This window comes from Genypterus blacodes, unplaced genomic scaffold, assembly GCF_046128005.1.
Source record: "Genypterus blacodes isolate CSIRO-AG114 ecotype Tasmania unplaced genomic scaffold, CSIRO-AGI_Gbla_v1 ptg000136l_1, whole genome shotgun sequence".
Taxonomy (NCBI): domain Eukaryota; kingdom Metazoa; phylum Chordata; class Actinopteri; order Ophidiiformes; family Ophidiidae; genus Genypterus; species Genypterus blacodes.
The window spans coordinates 182501-196251 of NW_027466938.1; the positions used below are offsets into that span (position 1 = coordinate 182501).

Sequence of the window (13751 nt, forward strand, 5' to 3'; positions counted from 1 at the left end):
ATGAAAAGTTACAAAGAAGAAATTCACAAAATATATTTACATAATTAGAAAAGAAGATAAAAGTATGTAAATGAAACAGATCTATAGTTTTAAATATTTGTAGTGTTAAACTTTAAGAACGCCTCAGAGTCTCAATAAAGTTCATCCAGACTTCTTTAGTTAAGTTTCAATATGAGAAACAAGAGGCTCCATCACTTCTGTGCTTCATAATAATCATAATAATACAGTCCTTAAAGTCATCGTGTTTGTTTGTGATGAACTCCAGGCGCCGGCAACAACAAGAGCACTTTAATAAACTTCATCTAATCTGACCGCCTCGTACGTTTCTATAGACACGAGTCGACGCCCAGCAGGAAGTCACCAGGTAAGGAGAAGAGCGAGCACGAGTTTGGGCCTTTTTTTTGGTTTATCAGAGGAAAATCTGAGCTATGAAGAGGAGGGACGTTACATAAAGAGAAGAAGAAGAAGAAGAAGAAGAGTGTGTGAGGGTTTGACTGGAATGCCTGCAGTGGAGTCCATTAATTACAAGGTCAAACCCGTGGAGGAGAAAGGGGGCGAGCAGTAAAAGTGAGAAAGTACCCAGCGTCGCCGTGACGATGCATAAATAAAGACAAATACCTGGCGGGCGCATGCAGCCGAGCAACGCAGAGCAACACGGGCTGACTCTCCTGTTTGAGTTATAAGCCTGGGTTCATCCAAGACAAACACGTGAGGGAGGGGGCGGGGAGGGGCGGGGAGGGGCGGGGCTTGGGGAAGGGGGCGGGGCCAGCTTATGACTCTGTGGCGTCTTCATCATTCAGAGAGGAGCGTCCAGAAAAGAGACAAATATAAAAGAATACACAAAGACTGCATGAACGTTCATATTCACAAAGATTTCCATCCCAGAATAGACGAATGATCCGTCTCCATGGCAATCCACTCTCTCACATCAGAGAACCATGAGCTGCTTTATTCTGCAGCAAGGCAGCGAGATAAAACACCAGAAGAAGGTTGAAGGTTGAATATTAAAAACAAAGGGAGGGACGACATCACACCTGACTGAGCTGAGGAACACGAGCGGGGGCAACGACAGGAAACAGGAAGTGAAGCTCCGGGGGTCAGACTGGAGGAGAGAGATTGTAGAGACGCAGTTGTAAGGGAGTCGATCTGGGCGGTCCCCTCAGACCGGACCGGCATCTGCTGAGAAAACAGGAAGAGTGTGAGTGTGTGAGTGTGTGTGTGTGTGTGTGGGCAGCATCAGCGTCGCTCTTCATCACAGAGGAGTCTTCCTTTATTTCACATTTAATAGACTGGAAACTTTGACTTAATGATTTATGACTCAAACTGTTTTCACTCAGTCTGCACGCCTCTTCTTCAGCTGAGCTCACTCCAGCAGTCAGCCCTGCAGATAATACATCTCTGATTCTCCAGAACCAGATCTCTGGACCTTTGCTCCTGAACGTTTCCTCTCCCTGCTCAGAGTGAAGCTGAGCTCACAGCTCTATCTCCAGGTCCTTCACAGAGCGTCCTTCCTGCAGAGCCTCTGCTCTGTGCTACAGCGCCACACAGTGGACGCTCTGGGTCAGGGACGTTTGCTCCATCCTATTCTCAGCATTCATTTGAATTTGAGACTTTTTCTAACTTCCCGTTTCCTTCTCTTTCATACGTGAGGACATTAATCAGCTGTTCTCCCCATGACAACAGGATGAAGGACGACACACCTCACACACTGATGAGATGATGATGATAGTTCTGCCCCCACATTCCTCCTAACATCAGCCTGAGCTCACAAACTGACTCCATCTTCATCTCTGACACTCTTCAGCCCAGTGAGTGTGTCGGTGTGGATCAGCTTCATGTTTCAGCTCAGCCATCACCGTCTCAGATACATCGCTAAGCAACTAACAGGTAACAAATCAGGGAAACTATCCTCTGAATCTCAGTCAATGTACATGTAGGAGCTGTCACCATGACGATAAGCAGGGGAGGAAACTTCATACGACTCATTTATATTGCACTTTTTTTAACATGCAGGGGAGGACACACACACACACACACACACACACACACACACACACACACACACACACACACACACACACACACACACACACACACACACACACACACACACACACACACACACACACACACACACACACACACACACACACACACACACACACAGTAAAGACTCCTGGCATGTGACTCCCAAACCCAACAAACCCCGGGTGAATCCGTTTCTCCCACATTCCTCGCTGACACATAAACGTCTCCACGCACGCACGCGGCCCAATTTACAGCTCAGCCGGGCCGCGGCGCCCGGGCGGCAGGTCTGAGCCCGGGGCCAAACCAGAACTTTATCAGGAGCACCGAGACGCCAGGGGACACCGGGCCGACGCCATCTGACTCCTCTGCACTTTACTGAATTGTGCGAGGGCCGAGAGTGTGTGTGTGTGTGTTTCTTTCGTCACACCGGGGGACCGACTCATCACCGAGCACGAGGCGTCACACCTGGGAGGGAGGGAGGGACACGGACACACACACACACACACACACACACACACACACACACACACACACACACACACACACACACACACACACACACACACACACACACACACACACACACACACACACACACACACACACACACACACACACACACACACACACACACACACACACACACCCCCAGCTGGAGGCCAAGCGGGCCCATGGCCACGCCGAGCAGGGGAAGAGGGTTTGATTGATCTGTGATCGGGGCCAAGCGGAGCTCAAGGCTGCCAGAGACTAAAAACTAAAGCCTGAACGTTTCTATGCCAACAGAAAACAAAAGCTTCAGTGTTTAAACTCTGATTTGTTTTCTCACAGCGGAAAATTACGCATCAAGCATCAAAGGAGGCCTGGAGAGATCAGCAGAGCTCTGAGGTCTCTCTGTCGCCGTGTTCACAGACGTTTAATAGAGGAAGACGAGCCTGCGTCAGACGGGAGCGCTGATACGGCTCTGACACGTTGGCGCGGCGATGCGTCCGTCTGAGCCTGGAGGAGACGGAAAGAGAAGAGAAGGAGAGAGGCCCTGGCAGACAAAGACGCTCAGACGGATGGATGAGCTGCCGCCGCCGCCGGCTCTCTCTCCACCTCTCTCTCTCTCTCTCTCTCTCTCTCTCTCTCTCTCCCTCTCTCTACCCTTCCTCTGACCATGGCACGGCTCCAGTGCTTGCTCTCTTCTCTCAGCAGCTCCTTATTAACGAGCGGAGGTTACATTCCTCTACAGGACATGTATACGTATAGAAGTGCTCAGCAGGAATTTCCAAACGTGTGCAGATGAATCCCCGTCTGCGTCGTGAGCAGGCGGAGGGTCGGGGTGGGGGGAGGGGGGGGAGGGGCTTCAGCATCCACGGGGGTCTGCGGCCTCACACACACACACACACACACACCGCCAAGCACAACATTCCCCCATAGGTACAATATTTATGGAGCGCGTCCTCCTGGCCGGCCTGACTGCAGCGTCCACGCTACGACGCAGACTCAAAAGGCCGCGTCTGGAGAAATACGGCTGAGTGTGAGAAACATATAGGACAGAGACAGGAAGGAGAGAGGCTTTCTGCTTTCCAACACGGAAATGGAAAAGGCGGTGATTTAGCTGAGGCTGAAACATTTATGGGTAAATCGTCTCTGCGGTCTGGAGCAGAGAGCAGAGGGTGAATCCATGAGGTCCACCTGGGGAGGGAGGGAGGGAGGGAAGGAGGGAGGGAGGGAGGGAAGGAGGGAGGGAGGGAGGGAGGGAAACGCAGAAGACTTCCAGAACTACAGGAAGAACATCTGAGGCAACTAAAGAATGGAGGCCAAATGAGGAAAGCTCAGTGGGGAGAACATCTTTTAAACCCAGAGATCTATCTATGCTCCTTTCATTTAGGACTCTCACACTTCTGGTGCCTGGTGGTCCGACTCGTTTCCCCTCAGTGTGATTCCTGGTGTAATAGAGACCAAGGAGGAAGTTCAGACAGGAGAGGATTGGAGGAGGTCACTCAGAGTTTCATATCTAATGGACTTACTGAACTTACTGAACTATCTTACTAACTAGGTCAAAAACAACAACTAACTCCCTCTCAAAACTCTTCAAAGAGCCTCTAACACTAAAGGGCTGATTGGTAATTGATCATGAAGTCTGTTTCTTCTGTGTCGGGTGTTTACTTTGTCTCCTTTATCTCATTTATTCATGTCTACATTCCTCTTCTTCTACAGTCTCTTTCTTTATCCCCATCTCCTTCCCTTCGTGTTAGTCTGTGTTATCTGCTCCATCTCTGGTCTGGACCGAGCAGCTCTCCAGCCTGCGTCTGTGTGTGTGTGTGTGTGTGTGTGTGTTATCCTCCACATGTTTTAAACATGGCAGACAGGTCTGCTCATGTTTTCGCAGCCTTACATGCATTTTTTCCTGAATGTGATCTAATCTGAGCTGCAGCTGAGCACACAGCTTCAGTCTCTATCTGCGTCTCTCCATCTCTCTCCTGTCCACCGCCGCTCTGCCTAGAGACTAGAACAAGTCTAGAGTAACAGACAGGAGGTGTGAGGGCGGGGCAGGAGGAGGAAGACGTCTATTTAAAGGCTCCAGACTAACATTTACACACGTGTGCAGAGAGAACATGTTAGCATAAAGACCTGGAGAACTGTGACAAGCTGAAGGGTTTGACTGTTGTTGTTGTTGTTGTTGTTGTTGTTGTTGTTTTCCAATGCAATTCCAATTCCAGTTCTCTCTGTCAGGCTGCTCTGGGTCTGAGCTCTGGGCCTAAGCTGCTCTGGGATCTAAGCTGCTCTCCCTCCCCTCTACCCAGGTTCCTGTTCTCCCACCTTCTTGCCAACCTTCAGACTGAATTTGGTTCCTAGTTTCCTCACTTCCTTCAGCCTGGTTCTTTATGTCTCTGCACCTCTGACTGAGGTCCAAAGAACACTTGGGAGAGCTCCAGAGTTCTGGACCCAAAGACACCAGGAGGAAGCTTTACAGGGAGCCCATACCTCTGCCAAGGACCTACAGTACATGTTGTTGTTTTAATGATAGTTATGTTCAGAAATGCTTCATGTGCATTTGGACTCCAGTCTGTGAAACAAATCTACTGAGCCAGAGAAGGAGCAAGAGTTCAACCGCACCATAATGGTGTAACTGGCAACGTTAAGAGATGTTAAGAAACACTTTAAATGTGAACGTGGAGCTACATTCGAACATCTATACACCAAAACTTTTAATTAAACAACTGATATGGAGAGTAGCTCCAAGCACTCAGAGCTCTCAGCAGCAGGACTCCATTGTCAGAGAAGAAGAAGAGCCGGGGCCAGCAAAGAAAATAAGGACAACCGCCAATTCCAACTAGAATGATTGATTACAGCGATGACAACACAACGTAACCACTGTAAGGAGGTCTTGATGAAAGGAAGCTTAATTGCTTTGTTTGGGTTCGGCTGGTGGAGTTTAGCTTGGCGCTCTGAAGGAAACCTGCAGGTACATCAAGTCCTGAGTGAGGAACAATCGCTGGAAAAGACTAAGATGATAAAATAACAGAGAGGATCATTTAAGAACTATTTAGAAAAGCTCCCTCGAGCCTAAAGTGAAGGAATATGACTCAACGCTGCTGCAGCTTCGCTTTAAGGCCTTCAGAACGTTCAGAGGATCACACTGGAGCTGAAGATGCTCGTGTGGAAGACGAGGAGCTCAGGGTCGAATCGGAATCTGACCAGGAGACTGAAAGGTCCTGGTAGAACTCGACTATCACACGGAATCAAACTCACCATGGTGGCTTCTTTTATCTTCCCAGGCTTCGGTCTTCAAAGATGGTGACCTCGATCTTGACGGCATTGAGTTAAGGAGGTTCAACAACGGCACAATGCATACAAACATTTGCACACATAGAGGTTCTAGCATTCGCAGAAGAGCTGAGTGTTATGTAAACCCTCCAGAGTTCAGAGGGTTAAACTATCCTATCAGACAGATCAGGTCCTGAGGTCGCTCTGGTGGAGTGCAGTGACATTCCCGTCCATCTCCACACCTCCATCCCCGCGGAGCCTGTGTGCCAAAGTCAGCACGGCACCAGGGGGGGGGGAGGAGGAGGAAGAGGAGGGGGAGGAGAAATAATCCAGATCGCCATCAAAACCTTATAAAATAATAGGCAGGCGAGGGAGGAATGAACTTCAGCTGTGAACGATTTCCCCTCATATTCTGTGATCCCTAATCTCAGCTGCAGCCCAGTTTCAATTAATTGGCGTGCTGAGTCACCCCACACACACACACACACACACACACACACACACACACACACACACACACACACACACACACACACACACACACACACACACACACACACACACACACACACACACACACACACACACACACACACACACACACACACACACACACGTTTCTGTGCCTGCTGATCTTATGCAGATGCTATGGATTACATACTAACTTTTATCTGCTATTTTTTTACAGGGCGATCCTAACATCGGGCCTGGTTTCCTGTAAGTCGCCTGACTGCTGCTTTCCATTTCCATCAGGCGGCCCTCAGAGGAAGACGGCCCAGAGATCACAGCGGCGTGCGTTTGAGCTTTACATTAGTGCAGAGGCTCCTCTCACACCGTACACGTGAAGAAGAGAGACATCAGGATCCTGAGTGAAGACAAAGTGACGGAGGGCAGCAGGAGTTCAACCGTCTAAAGATTTAATTGAAGCCTCATCCAATCACGTTCGCCGCCGCCGCCGCCGCCGCCACCACATATCTCTCTCTCTCTCTCTCTCTCCTATATTTTCCACCACTCCGCTTCAACACAAATAATTTTTAATGAGGGTTCCTGCGGCTCCGGCAGCTTTTTTTACTACGAGCTCTGACTCTGACACAGACGGCAGCAGAAGCCACAACTTACACAACGCAAAGCAGAAACAGCTGCTGGAGTGATTGGGCCGACGGGGGCGCCGCCGCACAACCGTCCAATATACCAGCTTCCTTTAGAGAAGACAGAGGAGCTTCATCTCCTACATCTCCTCTGCCTTTGTCTTCACTGGACAATGACATCATACTCTGCTGCTAAACACGTTTTTAAATGCCTCACAGTCAAACGAGGCAAACAGAGAGCAGGCAGTAAGTCTCCCCTGGTTAGAGAGGAGGCTGAGGGGAGGATACGACTCGCAGGCCTCTCTCGATGGGGTCGGTGAGCAGGAGGCCTCGGGGAGCGTAGATCTTGTCGTTCTGCTCCTGGATGTACTTGGCAATCTTCTTCAACACCTACAAGGAGGCGACAAACACAATTTTCACATCATTTCTCATCCGTCTGTCCAGGGACGACACAGACTAACACTTCTGAAATCCCCCATATGGCTCAAATAGGGTTAGAAATAAATGTCTATGTTCGCGTAAGACTCTGTGGCTCCTCCCACATGTGTCATGTGGCCCCTCCCACATGTGTCCTGTGGCCCCTCCCACATGTGTGGTCCACAGATGGCAGCATTTTTAGAAAACCTCGAGGAATAAAAGTTAAAGACATTTAGGAACACCTTGTTTGTTTGTTTTAACCGTATTTGCTGAGCTCCTCTGTTTAAAAGCTTCATGTGGGCTCAGACCACACACACACTATCACACAGTTACATGTTACCTTAACGTGTAACATGTACCTGGATGTCCCCCCTGATAAACACACGTGTAAACCCTCACACTGGGCTGCTGTTGTCACATTATGATCACATCTCTGCTATAAATGCAATATAGAGCTGAGACACAGCGGTGAGATAAGCTCCGCCCACCAGCCGACGATGTCACAGTAATAAGGCCACACTGGTCTCTAACAGAGCTCTAACAGAGCCGGGACTCACAGGCTGGGATGCGATCACAGTGCAGGCGATGCTGAGACAGAAAACGTTCTGGCAATTTCTGCTCACAAATATCATCATTACTGACAAATAAGGGGGTATAAAGATTACAAAGTGTCCTCTGCTGCCAGCTGAGGTGATAAGATCTAAACCGCCCTCGTGTTCTATAGCACAGATCCATTTAGCAGCTAAACGCTGATTGATCCAGGCTCAGGTTTCATGGGAACCTAACAGCTCTCAGCTCACCGCTCCAAGAGGATGAAGGCCGACACCTCTGGAGATCCTCTGGCCCCGACACTTTCAAATAAATATGTGTATTAAATAACACCTAAATAAGAGACAAATACTTGGCTGGCAGCCATGGCAACAGAGCGGCCAAGCCACGGCATTCTTGAGCCGGAGAGCTGCTGAGTATAAGACTGTGTTTAAACTTAGGAAACAACCAGGAGAGGAAGAAGAAGAGGAAGAGGGAGAAGAAGAAGAAGAAGAAGAGGTAGAGGAAGAGGAAGGAGAAGAAGAACAAGAGGGAGAAGAAGAAGAAGAAGAAGAAGAGGGAGAAGACAAAGAAGACGAAGAGCTAGAGGAAGCGGAAGGAGAAGAAGAACAAGAGGGAGAAGAAGAAGAGGAAGCGGAAGAAGAGGAAGGAGAAGAAGCGGAAGAGGACGACGAGGGAGAAGAAGAGGAAGCGGAAGAAGAGAAAGAGGGAGGAGAAGAGGAAGAGGGAGAAGAAGAAGAGGAAGCGGAAGAGGAAGAAAGAGGAAGAAGAACAGAGAGAAGAACTAGAAGAAAAAGACGCAGAAAAGGGAGAAGAGGAAGAAGAAGAAGAGAGGTTTCTTTCATTATTATATTTCTCACTCATCTCCACACAGTGACTAAGTCAGTCAGTCAGTCAGTCAGTCAGTCAGTCAGTCAGTCAGTCAGTCAGTCAGTTAGTTAGTTAGTTAGTTAGTTAGTTAGTTAGTTAGTTAGTTAGTTAGTTAGCAGTGAGTCAGGTGGAGCTGCAGGACTTTATGAGAGCCTTAACCCCAGGATCAGGCTCCCTCCTCCCTCTGTGTCCAGGCTGCTTGGTTCATCTAGATCACACATGGAGTCGTCCAGAAGAGGTTTACACACCAACATCAATCATATTTATCCCCCAGCTGTCACAGAGGTCATAAAGTGTTGATTTATAGTGAAGTTAAAAGGTTTCATACAGAGCAGGAACCCTCTTCAATCATCTCCCACCTCCACTACAGCTCTGACTCCACACGCAGAAGGACCTGTTCACTTTCAGACTGTACAATGAGTGTGTGTCCATTACTGCTGCATGGATCCACACACACACACACACACACACGTCTCCCACCTTCTCATAGTGCGTCTCCATGCAGAGGAAGACGGTGTAGGCAGTGAGACAGGCCAGGCAGCCCTCCAGGTACGACTGGCTCCCCAGCTTCTCCGCCTCGGCGTACAGGTTGTTCAGCGTCCGCACCGTCTCCTCAAACTGCTGCTTGTCGATCTGAAACACATGGAATCATACGGGGGGGGGGTGATCAGAGGGTGCGGATGAGGAAGGGGGTCCCTGTGAGACCGGGGGGGCACGGGGGACTCAGGTCTACGGATCTGAGTCAGCGGGACAGGAACCTGGATGAAGTGTGTGAATGATTTCTGTCTACGTCGGGGGAAAAGTCTGCATTCATAGCAGCAGATCATTTCCTTCCATTTCTTTTCCATCTCCAGATAAATGAGGTTGGGTGAGTTTCCTTGGAGCGGTGATGCATCGGGGGGAATGCTGGGCCTCCTTCCCGCACTGGAAACACCTCCTGGAATGATTAGGATGCCTTGGCCACATGCTGTGGGAATGTTTTCACTTAATAACCAACAGAACAAACACAGAGAGAGAGAGAGCGAGAGCGAGAGAGAGAGAGAGAGAGAGCGAGAGAGAAGGATGCACACGGTGATGACCTGGGAGGGAGGGGAGCTGGGTGAGACGCTGTGGCCTCACCTGGGATAAATCAAAGCCAAAGCTCAGTTGGTTCCCAACAGCGACTACAGACAAGAGTTTAGGAACACAAATCAAATCCCCGGCTGGATGATTATCACACTGGCCTTTCACTAGAACTCCCTCCTAATAAGATTTGCTGCAGGGTGGAGGCCTGTTGGATCTGGACCCTGTTTAGACTGGGTTGTCAGCACCGGTCCCCATGCACGGTCTCGAGGAATGGACCCGGTGATCTCCCTGCGATACCCAGGGCCCTCGGGAAGAGACGGAGACTGCAGAGCAGACGGGGAGCCGAGCCGAGCGAGCGAGCGAGCGAGCGAGAGCGGGGCCTCCTGAGCCTCTGAAAGCCGTCCAATGTTCTACTCCCGAGTGCCCGAGGAATGCAACAACAAGCTCCAACACATCAGTGGTCTTAGGCGTGTTTGGTGTCTGCCATTGGGATCCTTTGTTCTCGTTCTAATTTTCCAATTGGAAGGTTGTGATCCAAACCACATTTCTCCGCCCGAGCATCTTTCCATTATGCCTGACGCGGCCGCCCGAGCATTCCAAAGACGTCGCTGCTAGCTAGAGGAGAGCGCCGACCCTCCGTTACCGATTCAAGTGTGGAACAGGATATTCTTAATGGTCCCAGTTTAACCCCCGGGTCACCGGCATGTCTGTACAAAAGACACAAACACAAACTGTGACATTTACTTCTGTACTAAACTGGGATCCAGGGGTTTGTCAGCCTACCTGCCAGATCCAGAGCTAACGGCGTCTGCTCTCTCTGCAGAAAGAACTCACTAAACAATGGACGGGAAGAATGTGATGGGATGTCGCAACATGAACAAGACCACAGAACAAGAAAGATGACAAGAGCACAAGAAGAGCTCGGCAAGGAGACGACTCAAGGAGACTGAAGGAGGAGAGGGTGAAGGAGAGGAAGGAGGAGAGAGAAGGAGAAGAAGGAGAGGAGGAAGAAGAGGAAGAGGGAGGAGAAGAAGAAGAGGGAGAAGAAGAGGAGGAAGAAGAAGAAGAAGAGGAGAGGAGGAAGGGGGGAGAAGAGGAAGAAAAGGGAGAAGAAGAGGGGGGAGAAGAAAAGGAAGAAGAGGGAGAAGAAAAGGAGGAGGGGGAAGAAGAAGAGGAGAGAAAGAAGAAGAGGGAGAAGAGGGAGAAGAAGAAGAAGAGGGGGAAGAAGAGGAGAAGAGGAAGAGGAAGAAGAAAATGGAGAAGAAGAGGAGAGGAGGAAGAGGGAGCAGAAGAAGAAGAAGGAGGATTCTGTTCCTTATTATATTTCACAATCCTCTCCGCTGTGATGATAATGTCTAAGAATAAATGAACTCACTGAGGAGTTTGGCCTCAGACTGAATATCTGACAGCCTGAGCTCACTGCAAATCATAACAACACACAGGAAGCTCCAACATCAGGGAGTGAAAGCTGTGACCTCTCAGAGGAAGAGCATTCTTCATGTGTCCACCAGTTCAGTGTGAGTGTGTATGAAGTGAATCCTACCCGGCGACATGAGAGACCACCTGATCTAAAGGGACGTGTCAGTAAGCCCTCAGTGAGAGCTTAAAGGCTGTGAGGTCGCTCTCCTCCTGTGGGGTTTGCGTTACAGATCTGCTGCTTTCTGTCCTGCAGACTCTGAAGTGTTGAGGCGTCTCCGTCTCTGATGTGGTGAGGAGGCGCTCGCTCTCTGTGGCCTGTTCACCACATCGTGACTGATGCTTGTTCTCCATCCAGCACCATGGGGTTCAAACAGGGACTAAGGTCCAAGAGGAATCTTCTGGGATTTGATCCAGAGACAAAGAATGTTTCATATTTTGGCCCCAATTCCAATGTTTTTTCGAGTTCAGTTTTAGGAAATCCTCCACTCTGATACTTAAGGGGATAAATTCAACGTTCAACTTTTCACATTTTTGTCAAACATGTACATAAAAACTTAATGGCTCAGCCTGACTGACACCAGGACATGGATGAGTTTTCTCAGTCACCTTTTCCTTCACCACTCTGAAATCCTGAAACATGTTCCTGGTGTTCCAAAAGGAGAACATGTGGCTGAATGTATAATATGATAGTTGTTGTCTTATCTATCTGAATTCAGAGCTGTAGTTCATCTGCTTTGTTCTGTTTGAGGGAACACTGGTTACAAACAATGTGTTCCCACAGCACAACAACACTTAGTAATGAAACGTCTCGTGCTGGCAAACGGACAGAGAACAAACTTCTTAGCCGGACATAGTTTCTGCACACGCACAAAACACAAACACAATCAAAAATGAAGACTTAGCAGCCTGTGTGTGTGTGTGTGTGTGTGTGTGATTTACTGTTTTGCTTGTTATCGTCTCACTGATTTACCAAACAGTTGTGTTATTATCTCAAGTCCAAGACATTTGGAGCGTCTCAGTTGTGTGTGTGTTCAGTGTGTGTTCAGTGTGTGTGTTCAGTGTGTGTTCCTCACCCTTGTTTCCAGCTCAGATGGGAACTTGGTTTGGAACTGGCACACGGTGCCGTTGGTGTAATCTCTCTGGAGGAAGACTTTGGCTGCGACGGCGGCCTGCTGCCTCATATCCTGTAAGCTGTGAGTCTGTGGACAGGAAAGAGTCAAGATTCAAAACCTCATTGTATAGAAAGTGACTGAGTTGTGTCACCGAGGTCGCCAGAATACAAAGAACGAGGATCTGAAGGATGTGAATGAGAAGGAAAAGAGAAAAGGCAGCAGTGACAGAGCAGAGCCAGGTATGATGCCATGACACGGCAATATCAAGATGAAGATGACATCACTGCTGTCAGGACGATGATATCATAGCTGCAGTTCTGGATGACGTCACTCCATCTTTCTGAAGGTCACACATGAACACAACAGGCCGGAGAGGCAGGAGGCAATGATCTGACACCCAGAGGCTCGACTGAACACTGAGATGGGTTCTGCTCCTGGGTAACCACGGTAACGCTGTCAGAACCAAGTGAACTATCAGGGTTGATGCCTCTGAGCTCTTGATAGCAGAACACACTTGATTTGGTTCCCTGGCTGTGGCCGGAGCAGATAGAGATGTAAACATGTCACAGCTCTATCAGCTGAGATAATAAAGCTGCAAAGTCCAACATGTTCTCTGTTCTTCTGCTCATCAAAGGTCTCACCAGCTGAAGACATCAGGATGGATCTATCTTAGGACACAAACAAGGACACATTCCTCTCTAGAACAGGACAGTCAATGACTTTAATCTTTATATTGATCTATTCTCTCAGCTCGTTTAAAGGCGTTTTTAAACCACATTCAGCTGTTCTGCTTCATGTTGAGCTGCTGTTCTGCTCCGTTTCAGCCTTTTCATCTCTGTTTCCAGTATGTTCAGTAGTTTACAGCACTGACAGTTGAGCACAAACACTAACTAGAGATTGAATAAAGCGGATTTGTGTTTTCAATCAGAGAAACCAATGCCTGAGAGCAAATATGACGCGAAGAATAAACAGGAATACACCGACCGAGCTACATGCTAACAGGCTAATTAGCGTCGTATTGTATGTATCTATAAGACGAACACGTAAAGAACACGAACACTCCAAACATGACCGGACTCCCCCTCACAGATGCCTGCCACTGTTACAGAATGATTCAAAGCTTTAATAGCTCACCTCTGCCATATTGAACAAATGTTCGGTTTGTTTTCCGCTAGCTGCTTCTAGCGTGTTCTACCGACTAATCTGTCCGACCGGGAACCAACCACACTGCTTTGTACCACAAGGTTCCGGGGCATTAAAGCCACCGTGACACAGTGAAGGCTTGTTATGTTCCTGCAAACAGATTAGTGAGTGGAAAGGTTTAAAACAATCACGAGTTATGACTGAATGTCTGGCTTAAATAATGTCATTTAAATGACAATCAAAACAACAGTATGACTGTATCAAAATGAAATGTTAGCAGAAGGCCAGGACAGTGATTTGTTGCACA

The 13751-nt window shown here is 48.7% G+C and overlaps 1 protein-coding gene across 2 annotated transcripts in view; it reads right to left on the minus strand.

Moving 5' to 3' along the window:
- LOC143011570 (golgin subfamily A member 7-like) overlaps nucleotides 1–13525 on the minus strand; it is a 13652-nt gene extending 127 nt beyond the window's left edge. Inside the window, exons 1-6 of one of the 2 annotated variants that reach the window (XM_076164474.1) lie at nucleotides 13436–13525; nucleotides 12263–12388; nucleotides 9186–9338; nucleotides 7158–7259; nucleotides 5767–5822; nucleotides 1–1176 (exon numbers count right to left, since the gene is read on the minus strand). The exon at nucleotides 1–1176 is cut by the window's left edge and continues 127 nt beyond it. In XM_076164474.1, the coding sequence (XP_076020589.1) occupies nucleotides 5781–5822; nucleotides 7158–7259; nucleotides 9186–9338; nucleotides 12263–12388; nucleotides 13436–13444 (432 nt within the window). In that variant the 5' untranslated portion in view covers nucleotides 13445–13525 and the 3' untranslated portion in view covers nucleotides 1–1176; nucleotides 5767–5780. Of the gene's footprint in view, nucleotides 1180–5766; nucleotides 5823–7157; nucleotides 7260–9185; nucleotides 9339–12262; nucleotides 12389–13435 lie in introns of both variants that reach the window. The other variant, XM_076164475.1, reaches the window with a different exon arrangement.
- Between the last annotated feature and the right edge of the window lie 226 nt (nucleotides 13526–13751).